Here is an 18,395-nt window from a genome sequence, read left to right as displayed (position 1 = left end):
CAAACACACACATATAGAGTGACAATGTGTATGAGTGATATGAGTGATCACCACTGGCAGATTGTCTAATAGACTCTCAGTGCCTCAGAACCACCCAGGAGACCCCCATCATGGTAGGCAGACGGAGAGAAGGAGAGAGAGGGGACGAGGGAGGGAGAGTGACTAACTTCACTCTTTCTTTTCTTCTTGCCCCAGCTGTGTCTTCAAACAGCCCTTTGATGTGGGAAATTAAATAGAGCGAGTGTATCAATATCTCCCTCGGTCCACCACATTCATCCATTTCCTCTCCTCCTCTCCCCACCTCCTCTCCTCTCTTTTCTTGTCTGCTGTTGACCCAGGAAAAGAGAGTACTACTTGTTTCCCACAACACCTCTACCACCCAGTCTCCTCGCCACCATGCCCTCATAAGTGTCAGTGTGTTTATTTGTGTATCCATGTGTGTGTGTGTGTGTGTGTGTGTGTGTGTGTGTGTGTGTGTGTGTGTGTGTGTGTGTGTGTGTGTAGGCCTATCACTTAACACTTGTACCCGCATCATTATTAGTGTGTCCGATGTTCTCTCTTGAAGACCCACACCTCCTATAAGCATTTTATCCTTTTGTTGGTTTATGTGTGTGTGTGTGTGTGTGTGTGTGTGTGTGTGTGTGTGTGTGTGTGTGTGTGTGTGTGTGTGTGTGTGTGTGTGTGTGTGTGTGTGTGTGTGTGTGTGTGTGTGTGTACTGTTTTAACCCCATCTTATTCCCCCTCCCTTGACACTGTGTTACTGGACTAGAGTCCTGTCACTGTTTCTATGCAACACTAGGCCCCTTCTGGACAACACCTCTCTCCCGTCCCGCTCTGTCTCTCACTCTTTCCTTCACCCTGGAGAGGGAGAGAGGGAGAGAAAAAAGAAGGGGGGAAAGTGGAAATAACAGGATGATGTCTCAGGAGTGGCTGTCTGTAAAAAATGAGAGTGGGGGGGAGAGGTGTTTTCTCTATGTATGAACTATGAAGTGGGGGACGTGCCATATGGAGCAGAGTCCTACTGTAAAGCCACAGTCAAAAAGCATTTTTAACACTCAGAGAAACACAATAAACAATGAGAGGGAGAGAGAGAGAAAACAAGGTAGATCCACTGTATAAAGGATACAGGACTGGAGATAGACTGATATAAAACTAAACAATGGCCTTTTTAAACTTCTGCAGTGATAGAGAGAGGGGGGAAGAGATTTGGAGATGGAAAGATAGAAAGAGGTAGATGGACTGATAAATAGGTAGCGGGATGCAACGGAGGAAGTGTAGACTACTGGAGATAGGGACAGGATGGACGAGAGAAAGTGATACAGACAGAAAAAAAAGAAGAAAAAACAACGGAACATTTAGAAAAATTTGCTAAGGGAGACAGACAGCTCTGGCAGGGAGGGGAGGAGGAAAGAGGGAGCGCGTGTGTTTTTATGAATGAATGTCGGTGACTCAGTCGATGTGTCATACAGCCCAGTCTTTATAAAAGGACGTTTAAAACAAGCCTAAACATTTCACTGCGCGAAAATTTGACTTACACACACTCGCATCCCTCCCTAACCATTTGTCTGAGTGTCTGTCTATCGTTACTATCAGTTGTACTAGAACTAAACTCAAACTTTACTGAACAAAAAGTTTGGAGGCATTGTATTTTATTTCTTTATTGGATAGTTCGCCCTCATTCCTCTACTTTTTCATTCATTCTCTCGTTCTTTTCCTTTTCTGCAATCTCTTGCCTCCACTCTTTTCGCGGAGTGTGAAAGCGAGAAGAAACTGGAGCACGTGACAATTTCCGGAGTTCGATTTATTTATAAATTTTCTTACCTTGTTTTTTTAACTATTTATTTATTGTAAGTCGTGCATTTATTTATTGTACACGAACAAATATGAAATGTAAGTGCCTGATTATTATTTCAATTGTTTCTGAATTGTCTTATTATTATCATCCTTTCTCTCTAACCTGTCTTGTTTAGTTAAGTCTATGTCTAATATGTTGGCATAATAATATGCTGTCACGATTCTCAGGGTATGATCATTGATTGGGCTATTCCATATTCAAATGAAATTACTGAGCATGCAAATGTTACTTAATTGCAGCTAAGCATTGCCATGTTCAGTGACCACTGAGTGATCCATTTGTTTCAAGAAGCCTAGACACTGACGTCTTATACCAGCAGGTGGTTAAAGTTTGAACAAGGAGTGATGCTCTCCTGAGTCCTGGCTTGTGCTTCTTGTGGTTCTCCTGTAATTACACAGGCATTTATCATTTCAGCAGCAATTGGGACTTTCTTTACCTTGTATTTGAACTTGAAAGAGAAGGATTGAGTGAGCTTACTGTTACAAAACTGTCTTGGTTTAGGCTGTGTAATGCATGCCATCCAACAACTGATGTATACTATTGCAGGTGTGACAATTGGAGGCGTTCATGAAAGTCAATAATTGTGAAGATCAACATAATATTATAGTGTGTGAAGTGTCCTGCATGTAATGATTTAGGTCAAGTGATTTGCATTTAGGACTCTGGTCACATCCAACAACTGATGTGTCCTATTGGAGGTGTGACAATTAGAGGCATTCAGGAAAGTCGATAACTGTGAAAGTGTTGTTATTGTTAATGATATTATGAGTCATAGGATTGAACGATTTAGATATAATTTCATTTAACCTGTGAAAACATGACTCTGCTGGCTTTGTGCAACTCTGAAGGATGCCACTGCCAAGTCTGGGTTTATGTTTACATTATGGTGCAATATCGTAGCCCGAGGTCATTATCATTATATCGACATGACAGCTCTTCTCTGCGGTCATATAAATCTAATAATTGCTTCCGTTTCCTCCCACCCTGCAGTGCTTGTCGACTCCTCCTCCTCTCTGCTGCTCTCGCTGCTATTGGCCCAGCTTCCTTTATTTACGTCTGCCGTCCCCGCCCCCTACCGGAGGCCGAACGTCGTGCACGAACTGGATAGATTGGCCAATCAGACAAAGAATCTGAGGCAGATCACAGCAGATCTATTGGTGAGTGGAATGTTACTGTACTCACTTCTGATGTCATGATGGGGAGATTGCTATACTGATCTGGGTACTGTATTGATTGTGTGGTGGTGATCATGGCATGATCACCACCACACAATCAATACAGTACCCAGATCAGTTACCTGAGGCACATGAATAGAGACTGGCTGAAGTTTTTGTCCAATAGCTCACCTTTTATGACCCCTTAATGACTACTATAGTGCCATAGTGATTGCATAGAGCAGTCATAAGAAGCCCTGCTCCTTCTGCCTCACTCTCCCTGACTGTGACGCAATACAACTCTGGACAGTTGACTTAGACGTCTTATTCTCCTGGCTACGTTAACCTGCTTGTGTTGTGTCAGCCAGTGTATTAAGAGTCCCTTAGCTGTGTGAGAAGGACAGTCAGGGCAAGTGTCAGTAGAGATTTCACTATGTGAGGTCAGCCTTAAGGTCAGCCTTAATCCAGACAGGACCAACTGGAGGGCCGACTAACTTCGCCTCTAGACACTGATCTCAGGTCAGTTTAGTGTTAATGCTAAGGGTTATGATTGGGGGTAGGTATGCTGGTCCTAGATCTGTGCCTATGGACATCTTATACCTGGAGTAGAAACACACTCAAAGAGAATAGAAAGTAACTACCGGTAATAGTTATTTCTGGAACTGATTAACTCTGTTTATTAGCTGTGAGGAAATGGAATGTGGATTGGCACCTGTTGCTTATCTGGTGCTGTTTCCTGAAGTTGTTCTAATCTCGATGCCCAAGTAAAAGCGGCTGGGGAGTTTGTATTGAAATGGAAATGATTGCTGTGTACGTTTGGCCTACAGATGTGCTGGAAGTGTCCTGTAAGCAATGTGTTTGAACAGGTGAACCAGAACATATCCTTATCTTTGGTTATTCATGACCGCAAGAGATACTATTTTTATATGATGTAAATCAGAAACCACATTTGTTTAAGACACAAAACCGAAAATAGTTACACACTAGTCTCTGGCAGGGGGATTGGTCAATAAGTGTGTGTGTGTGTGTGTGTAGTATCTCTGTATGAGGACACAGTGCTATAGCAATAATGTCGTATGGGGGCCAGATGTAAGGAAGTAGCTTTATCAAAGAAGAGTAAAGTAGCTTTATCAAAGAACTCTGCACAGCAACGCCAATATTCTGCTTTAACAAAATGTTGTGTTTGTTTTTCAAAGACATGAATCATTTATTTTGGTTTCTTTTCTTCTTGTGCAGAGTTCCACTGAACAGGGGTCAAGGCTAGGGGGAAAAATAGAATTTGATTCAACGGAAAGTCCCCGCAAGAAAGCAATAAAACTGTGTGTGTGTGTGTGTGTGTGTGTGTGTGAGTGTGTGTGTGTGTGTGTGTGTGCATGTCTGTGTAATGTTTCTACATGTCTGTTGTGTGTTTTCGTGTGTGTCCATGTGTTGTGTGTGTCAGAGTGTGTGTGTATTGAGGGTGCTGTAAATAGTTGTGTAGGTGTGGTGTTTAGTGTTTGGTTGTCGGTCGCCACAGCAAAGTGACCTGATAAAAATCACAGAGATTTATCACATTCCAGTATTTGCATTCAGAAAGATTGTTGGGGGGGTGCAAGGTTCAGTCGAGTGAGGTCATGATGAAGAGAACGAGAAAGGGAGGATAAGAGAGAATTACAGGATGAGACTGAGCATATAAAGAGATCAGAGAGAGGTGTATAAGAAGTGGTTACCAGCCTGTGTGTGTGTGTCTGAGTGTGTGTAACAGGGTGTAAGAGCGAAGGTAGAGAGGAAAGCAGAAGGAGAAATAACCCAAAGAGGGGTGAAAGGGATAAGAGGGGTGGGATTACTTCTGAACGTAAGACAAAACATTAAGCCACAAACATTAGTGGTCTTTTGTAAAAGACAGAAGCAAGTGAGGGAGTGAGGGAGGGATGAGAGAGAGAGGGAGAGAGATGGGAAAACAACAATAATTGCAGAACACGATGGTAAAGCACAATGAGGACAGAACACCACAATAGCATGAGGAAGCATTAAGTGTACACAACCCATTGTGTACCACCATCCATCATGTTTTCCTAATGCTGTTATGTTTCTCCACTGATTGGTGCTCTGACGCACATGGCATCAGTCACTGTTGTGCTTCACGTCATTCTCATTCATTTACATTCTACTCATAAATCACTTCTTCACCTGTTTAAGGCCCACAGAGATACAGTAGCAGCCCCCTAGTGGTCACAGATCGCTAGGGGGGCTGCTACTGTATCTCTGTGGCCTGCTACTGTATCTCTGTGTGATCTGCCTCCCCCTAGTGGTGGCTGTGAGCAGTGGCGACAGACTGAGGATTGTACACACATTACTACACAGCAATACGTCATCTCAGACTTTTTAATAGCTGCGACCCTGGAGTTTCCCTGCAGCTCTGTGTTGTCTATCCCACTCGGAGCTCTCTAAGTCACAGCATATGTTGTTCTCCTCCTCTCCCAGTAGAAAACATCCTGTGGTTTCAGGTCACTTGCTCTTATTGTTGACGTTTTCGGGGTTACGATCTGGGTGAACTCTCCCTGACCCGACCACACTTTTCTCAGGGAAAGCTAGGGTCTCTAGTCCTGGCCAGAACAGACAGTCATCTGATCTAGGTGCTGCTGGAGTAATACTTTCCTTATGCTTACGTGACTCTTGTGAGGATGTGCAAATTTGTGAGGATGTATTTGACTGATGTAGCGTGTTGTTTTGTCCGTTTTTCTTACAGAAGGAACATGCGTTCGAGACAGACCCAGAACAGCATAGATTTAAGTCCCTGCCACTAATGAACAACAGGGCCAGTGACATCAACTCCCTTGAGGTAAATGTCTTTCACGTTGTGTGTGTCTATGTCTTTCTGCCTTCCAGATGTGTTCTGTCATGTCCCAGACATTGATACTAAATCTCTCTCCCTTTCTTCACCCCCCTCTTCTCTCCTCCAGATGAGACCCACTCTCTCTCAGCTCCACGCAGACTTGAAGTCCTTTGAGCACCATTTTGCCTGGTTGAGCAGAGCGTCAAGGAAACACCACCACCCTGCTCTCCCTAAACTGGGACAGATGATGTCACTCATCAAGTCTCTCACCAGCATGCTAGAGCATCAGGTAACTGCTCTGTTCAACACTAATATGGCTGATACAGTATGCAGCATAGTACATTTATATCATTTGGATATATTATACATATGAGATTTTATCAGATCGTTCTACTGTTCTTACACTGTGTGATGATCTAATAATGGTATAACTCTGCAGTTCTTGCACTCAGTTTCAATCATTATATTATATTAAGGCCTGTTGCGTCACATTTTTGGGATGGGAGGTACATTAGTCTAGCACTTCAGACAGGAAATCTAAACCATCCCTCTTTCTCGCTCTCATAGATGATGAGAGTTGATGCTCAGCGTCTCTCTCCTCCCTCTCCCTCGATGCCGCCTCCTCCCCCCTCCCAGTTTGATGTGTTACAGTCTTCCCAGGAGCTGCTACTACAGTTCAGACTCTTCTGTGATTGGGCCCAACGAGTGTTCTCAGTGCTCAGTACAAAGTCCAAAATGTCTGCAGTACAATGATGATTCCTGAAGTGCTATAGTCTATAGGGATACACAGAATCCACACTACAACCAATGGGGATCTAATAGCTTCAACCGGCACTACAACCAATGGGGATCTACTAGCTTCAACCGGCACTACAACCAATGGGGATCTACTAGCTTCAACCGGCACTACAAACAATGGTGATTCAAGATAAACACACTACAACCTTGCACTGTTGTCACTGAATGTCCATTCTCATTGTAGCCAATGTGGGAGCTCCATATTCAAACTACAGCCTACGAGGATCCACCATATTCACACTATTACAACCAGTAATGGTCTCCAATATTCACAAACACGTCACTGCCACCCCATCCTCTCTCTTAAATACCTTGTTCCTGACTGTGTTATTTATCTATTTATTTATTTATTTACTTATTTATTTGATGTCATTATTTATTTGATTTTGTAACGTGTCACATATCATTTTTACTTACTTTATTGTTGTGAATTTAATTCCTTGTACCTTGTCAATACTCCTATTTTGTTCTCACTCTCCCCCCCTTCATCCCTCTTCCCAAACTAAACAAGGAGACCACACAGTAGCACTTCCTGACTTCTTACAGTCTCTAAAGATATGGATTGTATTTTCAACTATTTAACCTGTCTCTCTTTACAAAGGGTAGCCTATTTCCGCCTGTAGATGTAGCAAACATACTTGGCTTGTAGCAAGCATATCTTGGGAGAGCGTACATGTATTTTTCTTACAGTGCTGTTCTTTACCTTGTAGATTTAGGGTTACTCATAGAATCTTCTGAACATGTTAAATGTGCCACCTGTTTGGTTTTGTAAACTGTTAAGAGAATAATGAACCATGCCTCAATCAGGATGTCAACACAACATAGGAGGGTAGATCGTTTTTCCATGCGTTTAGTTGCTATTTACAGTCACTGTGTCCCACATGGAAAAATAACAGGTGGTATATCTAACGCTGTGGTAAAGGTTTATGAGTATGCACTGATCTAGGACCTGATCTAATCTCTTTGCACAAATTTGTTAGGATTAGACTTTTGAGTCAGCTGACCCTTACTCTGTGCCTTGGTACACAATGTTTGAGCGTTTTAGTGACATAAATAAGAAATTAAAAAACACCCCAAGCCTTAAAATACTATGTATTGTGATATTGTGATACTACGGTTCTGCACAGTTGTACAATAATGTAAATTGTTGTATACAATGCAATTGTCTATTATAGTTTTCTATGATATTTAATGTAGAATACTCTGTCAATGCTATCCCTATCGTTTTGTCGCAATATCAATAATATTCTATTCTAGTATTTTGTTACAGTATTTACTATTTATTTAAGTTACTTTGGTGGAACTATTTATTTGCGCTGCAGAGGAGCAAGTCTCCTGTTGTTTTTGTACTTTTATACTGTTTCTATTCATATTTACCATTATCATTGCTTATCATCCATGTTGAAATCATTGTAGTACCATGCGTGAACGCTGTGGAAAACCTTGTGCTTGGGGTCTCCAGCACACAGACTGACTGATTGGCCTAAATGTGAAATGTGTGCCTTGAAAAAAAAAAAGTTAATAAAGAACATGCACAATGACTGAGATGAATGAGATGGGCTTTTCATGTTACTTCAATATTAGGTAGGCCTACACATCATTCGCTCTTTTTTTCTTTCCCTCCCTTATTCACCATCCTCATGTGTCTTGTCCATCATCACACACTACAGGGCCTTTCCTACATTCTAAAAAAAAACTGCATTAACCATCAGGCATTGCAACAAGCACAGAGTTCATAAACCTGTTTCTAATTAACCTATAATACGATTTTTTATACTTGGGGTTAACATTAAAACAATGTGTGAATTCAAGTACTAAATCACAAATTAGTACAGTATTATCATATATTTTTAACAGATCTACAGATAAGACTTGACTGTTTAAGCTCTTATCCAATGGCAGTGGTGCATTCGGGGCTAGACCCAGCCTATAGCGATCGTCGTTGTTGGGAGGCGGCAGCGGGTGGGTGACAACTAGCTAGCTAGTTAGTTTGTGCTCAGGTTTATTGTTAAGGTTGTATGGAGTAGCACTGTGATTCTCAATCCCTTTTGACAATATCAACAAAAGCATTAGCCATGAGTTAATGATACTAGGTGAGTAATTGTTGCAATATTACTAACGCACCATTCCTATCAAACATTATATAGCGAAGAATGACGCACGGACGAAGGCTTATAGATTCGCAGGCCAGTTGCAGAGGAGGCATTGAAGGTGGCATCTGTAACATTTTCTGCTTATAGTTTACAACAGGGTAGGTAGCATTTGTTTTTCTGCCTTTTAGCTGGGATAAACCGACATTTTTCGCACACGCTCATCGGGGACAGACGCGTATAAACAGAAAGACTGCCAGGGAGGAGGGAGGGGAGAAAGAAGAAGGAGGGAGGGGTCGGGAGGAGGTGGGATTTAAAGCAATAGACGGTTCCGCCTTTTGGCCGACTTTTATTATTTGTAGATGTTTGAATAATTGTAGATGGAGATCAATAGTTAATGTTGCTTTGGTGTTAGTTCATGGACCTTGTGTCATTGATCAATACTTTGTGTTTTATTTTATTTCACAGTCCTACTCTTAAGAAAGGAGACCACACACTACATCAGCACAGCTGTTTTTTCCACACACTGAGGAACAGAGTCACATCAGCTGAAGGAACCTTTCTACCAGCAATGAATGAAACCAGGAAAGAAGAGACACAGCTCCACCAACACTAATACACACACTTACATTAATACCAAACATACAACCTTTTATTCCCTAATCGTGTCTTGCCTCAACATGGCAAACTCAGTGGCCACTCTAGTGGTCCAAGCGGAACTATTACCCCCTCAATCGTCCTCCTCCCTCTCTCCCTTCCCATCGCTGCAGGGATCAGGAGAAGGGGAGGAGGACAGGGAAAGGGGGGAAGAAGTGGATGGGGAGAAAGGGATGGTGGAGGGGAATGAGGATATAGTGCTAACCAGGGTAGGGGTGCAGATGGTGACGTCATCGGTCCATCTCCAGGAGCACCCTGAGCACCCGTTCCAGTGCCTGGACTGTGGCAAGAGCTTCAAGTGGTCTTCAAGGCTGGCCCACCACCAGCGCAGCCACAACAACGAGAGACCCTACCGCTGTAACCTCTGCCCCAAGGCCTTCAAGGGCTCCTCCGCACTCCTGTACCACCAGAGGTACTGCAGGGAGGGAGACAGAGGGGGACTGGCACAGTGAAAGTTAGCTATAGAAATGCTTGCAGCTTATAGCACACATCTCACTTTATGAAGAGTATTCTTCTCCTTGTGTCCATCTGTTTTCATCTGTTTAGTTCTGTCACAATAATCCAAATGAGGGAAAGGTGACGTGAACAATATAATGTGAGTCTATTTAGGGCCGTTAGAAACGAGTGGAATAATCAATACAAGCAGGAATTCTTTCTGTAGCCGGTATGATGTCCTGTAGATCCATTGAAGGGTCAGTAGATTGTCTGTTTGCATGTTTGTTTTTTCTGTGCAGGTCTCATTCAGGGGAGAAGCCCTATAAGTGTGACGACTGTGACAAAGCCTTCAAACGCTCCTCTCTGCTCCAGGTGAGAAACACTGGCCAGTAGTGGTTCCCCCATTTTGTGGTAGAAATGTGTTAAAACTTTTGTTGAATGTTACAGTAGTAAAAGGCTCTTTTGGGGGTTAAGGGACCAGTCACGGACGTCCTCTCTCTTGTGCATGTCTCCAGGTCCATCGTAGTGTCCACACAGGCCTGCGGACCTTCCAGTGCCCCTACTGCCCGCTCACCTTCAAGTGGAGCTCCCACTACCAGTACCACCTGCGCCAGCACACGGGCGAGTGCCCCTACCCCTGCGACAGCTGCCCCAAGGCCTTCAAGAACTCCAGCAGCCTGCGCCGACACAAGAATGTTCACCTGGGTCTGAAGCCCTACGTGTGCACCGTGTGTACCAAGGCCTTCACCCAGTCCACCAACCTCAGACAACACATGAGAATCCACACAGGAGAGAGGCCCTACATCTGTGGAGAGTGTGGACGCAGTTTCACACACTCGTCCAATCTGGCCCTGCACCGAATTCTCAAAGTCACACTGGTGAAGGAAAGGGGGGGGGGACAGGGGGAGACAACATGGGGGATGAGATACAGGAAGTGATAGTGGGGGAGGACATGACATCACAAATGTTGACGGACATGGGCTTTGTGAGCCAGGAGGCCACGGTGGGGTTGGGGGTTGGGGAGGTGTTCCTATCGTCAGGTCACCTCCTGCCCCATCTCACCCTCACCCCCACCCAGGGGGGCGTGTGCACATCCAGGGCCATCGGGACAGAAGTGCACATGAGCACGGAGTCGGGCGCCAGCGTGCTGCTGTACAGCTGTGGCAGCTGTAGTCAGACATTCAGCACACGGACAGAGCTAGAGGACCACCAGGCCATGCACCTGGGCCCTGGGGAGGAGGGGGGCAGCGGGGAGGGGGGAGAGGGAGGGGTGGGGCATCTGCTGGCTGACTTTGAGGAGGTGGTGGAGACGACGGCAGCAGAGAACGGACACACTACTGCTGAACTACTGGGACTGACCGGGGGAGTGGACGGAGGGGTGAGTAGTAGGACTCTGTCTCAGCCTGGGGAGGTTACCCCTAAGGCTCTGTTTTAGGGTCACACCAGATTCATCCATTCATGATCAATATTTGGTTTCTTACTCTACCCTCTAGGTCAATATCAGCTAATATGACTGCCGTGATGTTGATGTTGTAGTGCAATGACTCTGGCCTAATAGTGTTGTGTCCCATGTCAGAATATGGGGACTACCCAGGCCCAGTTCGACCTGCTGCAGAGCTTCACAGTGGGGGCTCAGATCCCCACAGACAGCGTGGAGACAGCGGGTAGCACCACAGGTACAGGGATGGGCACAGAGTGCGTCTACTGTGGGAAGAGCTTCAAGACCAGCGGAGGGCTCAACAGACACCTGGCACAGGTACCAATCAGCTGAGCAAATCAAATCAAATTGTATTTGTCACATACAGATGGTTAGCAGATGTTAATGCGGGTGTAGCGAAATGCTTGTGCTTTTAGTTCCAACAATGCAGTAATAACCAACGAGTAATCTAACCTAACAATTCCACAACTACTACCTTATACACACAAGTGTAAAGGGATAAAGAATATGTACATAAAGATATATGAATGAGTGATGGTACAGAACGGCATAGGCAAGATGCAGTAGATGGTATCGAGTACAGTATATACATATGAGATGAGTAATGTAGGTATGTAAACAAAGTGGCATAGTTTAATGTGGCTAGTGATACATGTATTACATAAAGATGCAGTAGATGATATAGAGTACAGTATATACATATGAGATGAGTAATGTAGGTATGTAAACATTATATTAAGTGGCATTGCTTAAGTGGCTAGTGATTTAAAAAAATTCCCCCATCAATTTCCATTATTAAAGTGGCTGGAGTTGAGTCAGTATGTTGGCAGCAGCCACTCAATGTTAGTGGAAAACTGAATTTCTTCAGCCTCCTGAGGTTGAACATTTACATTTTACATTTAAGTCATTTAGCAGACGCTCTTATCCAGAGCGACTTACAAATTGGTGCTGCTGCGCCTTCTTCACCACGCTGTCTCTGTGGGTGCACCAATTCAGTTTGTCCGTGATGTGTACGCCGAGGAACTTAAAACTTACTACCCTCTCCACTACTGTCCCGTCGATGTGGATAGGGGGATGCTCCCTCTGCTGTCCACAATTATCTCCTTTGGTTTGTTGACGTTGAGTGTGAGGTTATTTTCCTGACACCACACTCCAAGGGCCCTCACCTCCTCCCTGTAGGTCTTCTCGTCGTTGTTGGTAATCAAGCCTACTACTGTAGTGTTGTCCGCAAACTTGATGATTGAGTTGGAGGCGTGCGTGGCCACGCAGTCGTGGGTGAACAGGGAGTACAGGAGAGGGCTCAGAATACACCCTTGTGGGGCCCCAGTGTTGAGGATCAGCGGGGTGGAGATGTTGTTTACCTACCCTCACCACCTGGGGGCGGCCCGTCAGGAAGTCCAGTACCCAGTTGCACATGGCGGGGTCAAGACCCAGGGTCTCAAGCTTGATGACGAGTTTGGAGGGTACTATGGTGTTAAATGCTGAGCTGTAGTCGATGAACAGCATTCTCACATAGGTATTCCTGTTGTCCAGATGGGTTAGGGCAGTCAGGTAGGGTGGAGGTGATATGGTCCTTGACTAGTCTCAAAGCACTTCATGATGACAGAAGTGAGTGCTACGGTGCGGTAGTCGTTTAGCTCCGTTACCTTAGCTTTCTTGGGAACAGGAACAATGGTGGCCCTCTTGAAGCATGTGGGGACAGCAGACTGGGATCAGGATTGATTGAATATGTCCGTAAACACACCAGCCAGCTAGTCTGCGCATGCTCTGAGGGTGCGGCCGGGGATGCCGTCTGGGCCTGCAGCCTTGCGAGGGTTAACACGTTTAAATGTTTTGCTCACGTCGGCTGCAGTGAAGGAGAGCCTGCAGGTTTTTGTAGCGGGCCGTGTCAGTGGCACTGTAGTGTCCTCAAAGTGAGCAAAAAAGTTATTTAGTCTGTCTGGGAGCAAGACATCCTGGTTCGCGACAGGGCTGGTTTTCTTCTTGTAATCCTTGATTGACTGTAGACCCTGCCACATACCTCTTGTGTCTGAGCCATTGAATTGCGACTCTACTTTGTCTCTATACTGATGCTTAGCTTGTTTGATTGCCTTGCGGAGGGAATAGCTACACTGTTTGTATTCGGTCATGTTTCCGGTCACCTTGCCCTGGTTCAAAGCAGTGGTTTGCGGTTTCAGTTTCGCGCAAATGCTGCCATCAATCCACGGTTTCTGGTTTGGGAATGTTTTAATCGTTGCTGTGGGTATAACATCGTCAATGCACTTTCTAATGAACTCGCTCACCGAATCAGCTGGTGGGCTGCACATCCTCACTACTATGTCATAAGGTCTCTGTCCTGGATTCCAGTCTGTTTCTACTTCGTCTAACTTGGGCCTAGATTCAATCAGTTAAGCATTAACCTGCGATAACCCGACAATTGCATAGCGTATCATTGGTTTTGTTTGAGAGCTGTCATATCCACATGCAGCTCCCGGTCGGTATGCCTTTCGCAGACAGTTCCATTGGATGCATTAGTAGAAAGCCCCTCCAGCTGTATTACAAGTTGGAACTCTGGAATGTGTGATGTAATCTACACTTTGATTAGTCTGAACTGATCTCCTCCTTGGTGTCTGTAAAGCTGACGTTATCTGATCTATAAATAGTCTTTTTTGATGACCCTCTCTCTTCCCAAATCTTCTTCTCTCCCTCTGCTCCCTCTCCAGGTCCACTCCCTCTCTCCCTCCCAGTCTCGCTCCCAGTTCAGCTGCTCTGCATGCGACCGCTCCTTCACCCTCCTCTCTTCCCTGCTCACCCACCAGCACTCCCACACCCCTGAGCAGCGCCTCCTGGCCGAGGCTGAGGCGGAGATCGTCTGCCCCGCGTCCCTGTCCCTTTCCCTGCCCCTTCCCTCCTCCCCCAGCCAGGGGGACCAGCACCAGGACACCCAGGGGGACATCCACGTCCGCCTGATGGCTGTGACCGAGGAGGGGGACAGGGAGGTGGTGAAGGCATCCAGCAGAGCAGTGGTCAAGGGCCAGAGGAGAGGAGCAGCTAGTAAGACCACTGGGGGAACAATGGTGAGTTAGTCTTTTTATTTTGGCATTTTGATAGAAAATACTTTTAAAATGAGATACCTTGACAGTAGCCGAACCAACTGCTGCTCATGAAATGACCTGTAGAATTCATGTGTGGTCTATATAACATTCTTTTTGTACATTCTCCCTCTGCTCGTCCCTGTGGGTACGGTACAGAGAGGCCGTACCGTTGCTCTGAGTGTGGGAAGGCCTTCAAGGGCTCATCAGGTCTGAGGTACCACATGAGGGACCACACAGGAGAGAGACCCTACCGCTGCACAGAGTGTGGCAAGAGCTTCAAGAGGTCCTCACTGCTCTCCATACACCAGAGGGTAAGACGCATCCGTCCATTTCTATCTCACTAAGGCTGCGTTTAGACAGGCAGCCCAATTCTGATCTTCTTTTCACTAATGAGTCTTTTGACCAATCAGATCAACCTTCAAATATATCTGATATGAAAAGATCTGATGTGATTGGTCAAAAGACCAATTAGTGAGAAAAAAAGATCAGAATTGGGAGCCTGTCTGAACGCAGCTTATGGCATTTGTCACAATGTGCAGAACAGCGGCACTGCTGCATTATAGCACTTTATGACCTGCTTTTCTTGTTCAACCTTTTGAATGTACCTGTACTATCAGAAGAATCCAGGCCGTATTCAGTTATTTTCTGACTGATCCCCCCCCCTCCCTCCCTCCTCTCCAGGTGCATACAGGTGTGCGAGCGTTCCAGTGCCCCTACTGCCAGCTCACCTTCAAGTGGAGCTCCCACTACCAGTACCACCTGCGCCAGCACACGGGCGAGCGGCCCTACGTGTGTCAGGAGTGTGGCAAGTCCTTCAAAAACAGCAGCTGTCTGAGGAGGCACAGTCAGCTCCACTCTGGCCTGCGCCCTCACATCTGTCCCATCTGCTCCAAGTCCTTCTCACAGACCTCCAACCTCAAACAGGTCAGCACAGATAGCTCTGCTATGGCCGATGCTAGGATTCTTATGATATTGTGTACAGTTGCTCCTTCGCTCCATCTCTCTCTCTCTATATGTATACAGTGGGGCAAAAAAGTATTTAGTCAGCCACCAATTGTGCAAGTTCTCCCACTTAAAAAGATGAGAGAGGCCTGTAATTTTCATCATAGGTACACTTCAACTATGACAGACAAAATGAGAAGAAAAAAAATCCAGAAAATCACATTGTAGGATTTTTTATGAATTTATTTGCAAATGATGGTGGAATCCTTGAGCAATTTCCAAACGCCTGAAGGTACCACGTTCATCTGTACAAACAATAGTACGCAAGTATAAACACCATGGGACCACGCAGCCGTCATACCACTCAGGAAGGAGACTCATTCTGTCTCCAAGAGATGAACGTACTTTGGTGCAAAAAGTGCAAATCAATCCCAGAACAACAGCAAAGGACATTGTGAAGATGCTGGAGGAAACAGGTACAAAAGTATCTATATCCACAGTAAAACGAGTCCTATATTGACCTAACCTGAAAGGACGCTCAGCAAGGAAGAAGCCAGAAATAGAACTGTTTAGCCATAATGACCATTGTTATGTTTGGAGGAAAAAGGGGGAGGCTTGCAAGCCAAAGAACACAATCTCAACCGTGAAGTACGGGGGTGGCAGCATCATGTTGTGGGGGTGCTTTGCTGCAGGAGGGACTGGTGCACTTCACAAAATAGATGGTATCATGAGGAAGGAAAATTATGTGGATATATTGAAGCAACATCTCAAGACATCAGTCAGGAAGTTCAGGCTTGGTCGCAAATGGGTCTTCCAAATGGAAAATGACCCCAAGCATACTTCAAAAGTTGTGGCAAAATGGCTTAAGGATAACAAAGCCAATGTATTGGAGTGGCCATCACAAAGCCCTGACCTCAATCCTATAGAAAAGTTGTGGGCAGAACTGTAAAAGCGTGTGCGAGCAAGGAGGCCTACAAACCTGACTCCGTTACACCAGCTCTGTCAGGAGGAATGGGCCAAAATTCACCCAACTTATTGTGGGAAGTTTGTGGAAGGCTACCTGAAACATTTGCCCCAAGTTAAACAATTTAAAGGCAATGCTACCAAATACTAATTGAGTGTATGTAAACTTCTGACCCACTGGGAATGTGATGAAAGAAATAAAAGCTGAAATAAATAATTCTCTACTATTATTCTGACATTTCACATTCTAAAAATAAGGTGGTGATCCTAACTGACCTAAGACCGGGAATTTTTCCTAGGGTTAAATGTCAGGAATTGTGAAAAACTTAGTTTAAATGTATTTGGCTAAGGTGTATGTAAACTTCCAACTTTAACTGTATGTAAAGGTGATATTTCAATTATAAATTTGCACACGGTATTGTGTGGAGATTGATCATGTGGAAAAAACAATTGAATCCATTTTAGAACAAAATGTGTAAAATGTCAAGCGGTCTGAATACTTTCCGAATGCACTGTATCACTCTGTCACAAACACTTTCTCCTCTCCCTTTATCTTTCTCTCATCCTCCCTACCCTCCCCTCTCTCCATCAGCACGAACGCACCCACTCAGGCGAGCGGCCCTTCCAGTGTGCCCAGTGTCACAAGAGCTTCACCCACTCCTCCAATCTCCAGCTCCACCTGAGAACCCACTCCTCCAGGAAGGACTACAAGTGTCCCTTCTGTGGGAAGGAGTTTGTCATGCAGTCCTACTTGCAGAGGCACATGAGGACCCATGGGAACGGGGCTGTGGCCGGGGACGCTGGGGTGGGGGGGAAGGAGGGAGGCAGGGCAGGTAAAGGGGGTGGAGGGGTGACAACCACCACCACCTTACTAAACCCCATCACCCTAGAGACCACAGGGAACTCTGGGTCTCTGATCGTGTCTCAGCCTGCGCTGGACATTCCCCCCAACACCTCCCAGAACTACTTCATGATCCAGACAGCAAATGGGCTTCAGCTCATCCCCCTGTCTGCCCCCGCCCCCCTCCTCCCCTCCGCCTCCCCCAGACACAGTACATCCTCCTACAATGCCCCTCCACCAATGGGAGCCAGCCCAGCCTGATTCTCGTCCCCACCACAGCGACCAATCCCCAGCCCACCCTGGAGCCCCAGGGCCTCCCATTGGTCCAGACAGTTCTAAACCCTGCCCAAACCCAGATGCAACATTTCCAGACCATATCCCAGCAACAACAGCAGCCCAGGTTTATCATCACCACCACCAACAACAATGTAAACAACCCTCCTGTTGCTAAGACAACAACTCCCTCCCTGAACTCTATGCTGAACAAGCCCATTTTAGGGAAAAGTACCCGGACAGCCAGGTCCAGGAGAGGACGGAAACCCAAAGCCGCTGTAGGTCGGCATACTACCTCCTTGGTTGCTACGACAACCACCTCTGTCACAATGACAACAGTCCCCGTCAGTCAGTCGGGGGATGTAATAGCTGTGTCTAGCTGTAATGCAACAAGTGTCACTCCAGCTACTGTTACTGCTGCCAACACTATGACATCATCATTGCCATCGTCTTTACCCGCCAAGTCACAGAGTCCTTTCTCACCACCAACAGCCTCTGTCTCTGTTTCTACCCCCTCCTCTACCTCTGCCACTGTTACCTCAGGACCCCTAAAGGTTGCCACAGTTAACTCAGTTACCACGGTTACCCCGTCCTCCCTGCCGTCTGACCCTGTGGCCTGGGTTGGGGAACGCCAAACCGCCCCAGAGTTGGGCAAGTCCACTGAGCAGGACATGAGAGGGGAACAGTATGTCCTCTGCTTCCAGAAAGAAGGGAGGAAGAAGGAAGAGGTAAAGATAGGAGGAGAGGGAGGAGGGTCCTACGTGTTGCAGTTTGAAGGGGAGGGGTCTGGGGAGGGGGGCAAGGAGGAATGGGCAGAGAGGGGGATGGGAAGTCATACGTGCTGCGCTTTCAGACTGAGGGAGAGAGAGAGAGAGAGAGAGAGAGAGGGAGGGAAGGAGAAAGGAGGCCTGGTGTCACTGAACCTGCTACAGGAATGGGGAGGAGTGAGGGAAGGAGAAAGACGAGTAGGGGAGGATGGTGGCGAGGGAGAGTCCTTTGTGCTTCACTTCCAAACAGAGCCGCAGAGCGAAGAACGGACCACTTCTGACCGTGGCTATCC

The 18,395-nt window shown here is 46.0% G+C and overlaps 2 protein-coding genes across 2 annotated transcripts; both read left to right on the top strand.

The window, feature by feature from the left end:
- The first annotated feature begins 2,932 nt into the window (after positions 1-2,932).
- Positions 2,933-8,151, top strand: LOC115127032 (interleukin-11-like). Its single transcript, XM_029656675.2, has 4 exons — positions 2,933-3,012; positions 5,738-5,830; positions 5,952-6,113; positions 6,392-8,151. The coding sequence occupies exons 2-4, from the start codon at positions 5,795-5,797 to the stop codon at positions 6,575-6,577; spliced, it is 384 nt and encodes a 127-aa protein (XP_029512535.2). The 5' UTR covers positions 2,933-3,012; positions 5,738-5,794; the 3' UTR covers positions 6,578-8,151.
- Positions 8,152-8,569: 418 nt separating this feature from the next.
- Positions 8,570-17,323, top strand: LOC115127031 (zinc finger protein 628-like). The gene is made up of 10 exons (XM_065006528.1): positions 8,570-8,715; positions 9,181-9,781; positions 10,104-10,176; positions 10,320-10,682; positions 10,799-11,182; positions 11,381-11,560; positions 13,945-14,275; positions 14,473-14,627; positions 14,998-15,240; positions 16,814-17,323. The coding sequence occupies exons 2-10, from the start codon at positions 9,288-9,290 to the stop codon at positions 17,321-17,323; spliced, it is 2,733 nt and encodes a 910-aa protein (XP_064862600.1). The 5' UTR covers positions 8,570-8,715; positions 9,181-9,287.
- Positions 17,324-18,395: the final 1,072 nt, after the last annotated feature.

This window comes from Oncorhynchus nerka, linkage group LG3 (genome assembly GCF_034236695.1).
Source record: "Oncorhynchus nerka isolate Pitt River linkage group LG3, Oner_Uvic_2.0, whole genome shotgun sequence".
Classification (NCBI taxonomy): Eukaryota; Metazoa; Chordata; class Actinopteri; order Salmoniformes; family Salmonidae; genus Oncorhynchus; species Oncorhynchus nerka.
Note: the sequence above shows the minus strand (reverse complement) of the source record. Positions and strands in the feature narration are given on the sequence as shown.

Excerpts from the sequence above, each read along its gene's own strand:
- LOC115127031 (XM_065006528.1), top strand. The coding sequence starts at position 9,288 with ATGAAACCAGGAAAGAAGAGACACAGCTCCACCAACACTAATACACAC. Across the intron at positions 11,561-13,944 it reads TCAACAGACACCTGGCACAG|GTCCACTCCCTCTCTCCCTC; the intron begins GTACCAATCAGC and ends CTCCCTCTCCAG. Across the intron at positions 14,628-14,997 it reads TGCTCTCCATACACCAGAGG|GTGCATACAGGTGTGCGAGC; the intron begins GTAAGACGCATC and ends CCTCCTCTCCAG.
- LOC115127032 (XM_029656675.2), top strand. The coding sequence starts at position 5,795 with ATGAACAACAGGGCCAGTGACATCAACTCCCTTGAG. Across the intron at positions 5,831-5,951 it reads GTGACATCAACTCCCTTGAG|ATGAGACCCACTCTCTCTCA; the intron begins GTAAATGTCTTT and ends TCTCTCCTCCAG. Across the intron at positions 6,114-6,391 it reads CCAGCATGCTAGAGCATCAG|ATGATGAGAGTTGATGCTCA; the intron begins GTAACTGCTCTG and ends TCGCTCTCATAG.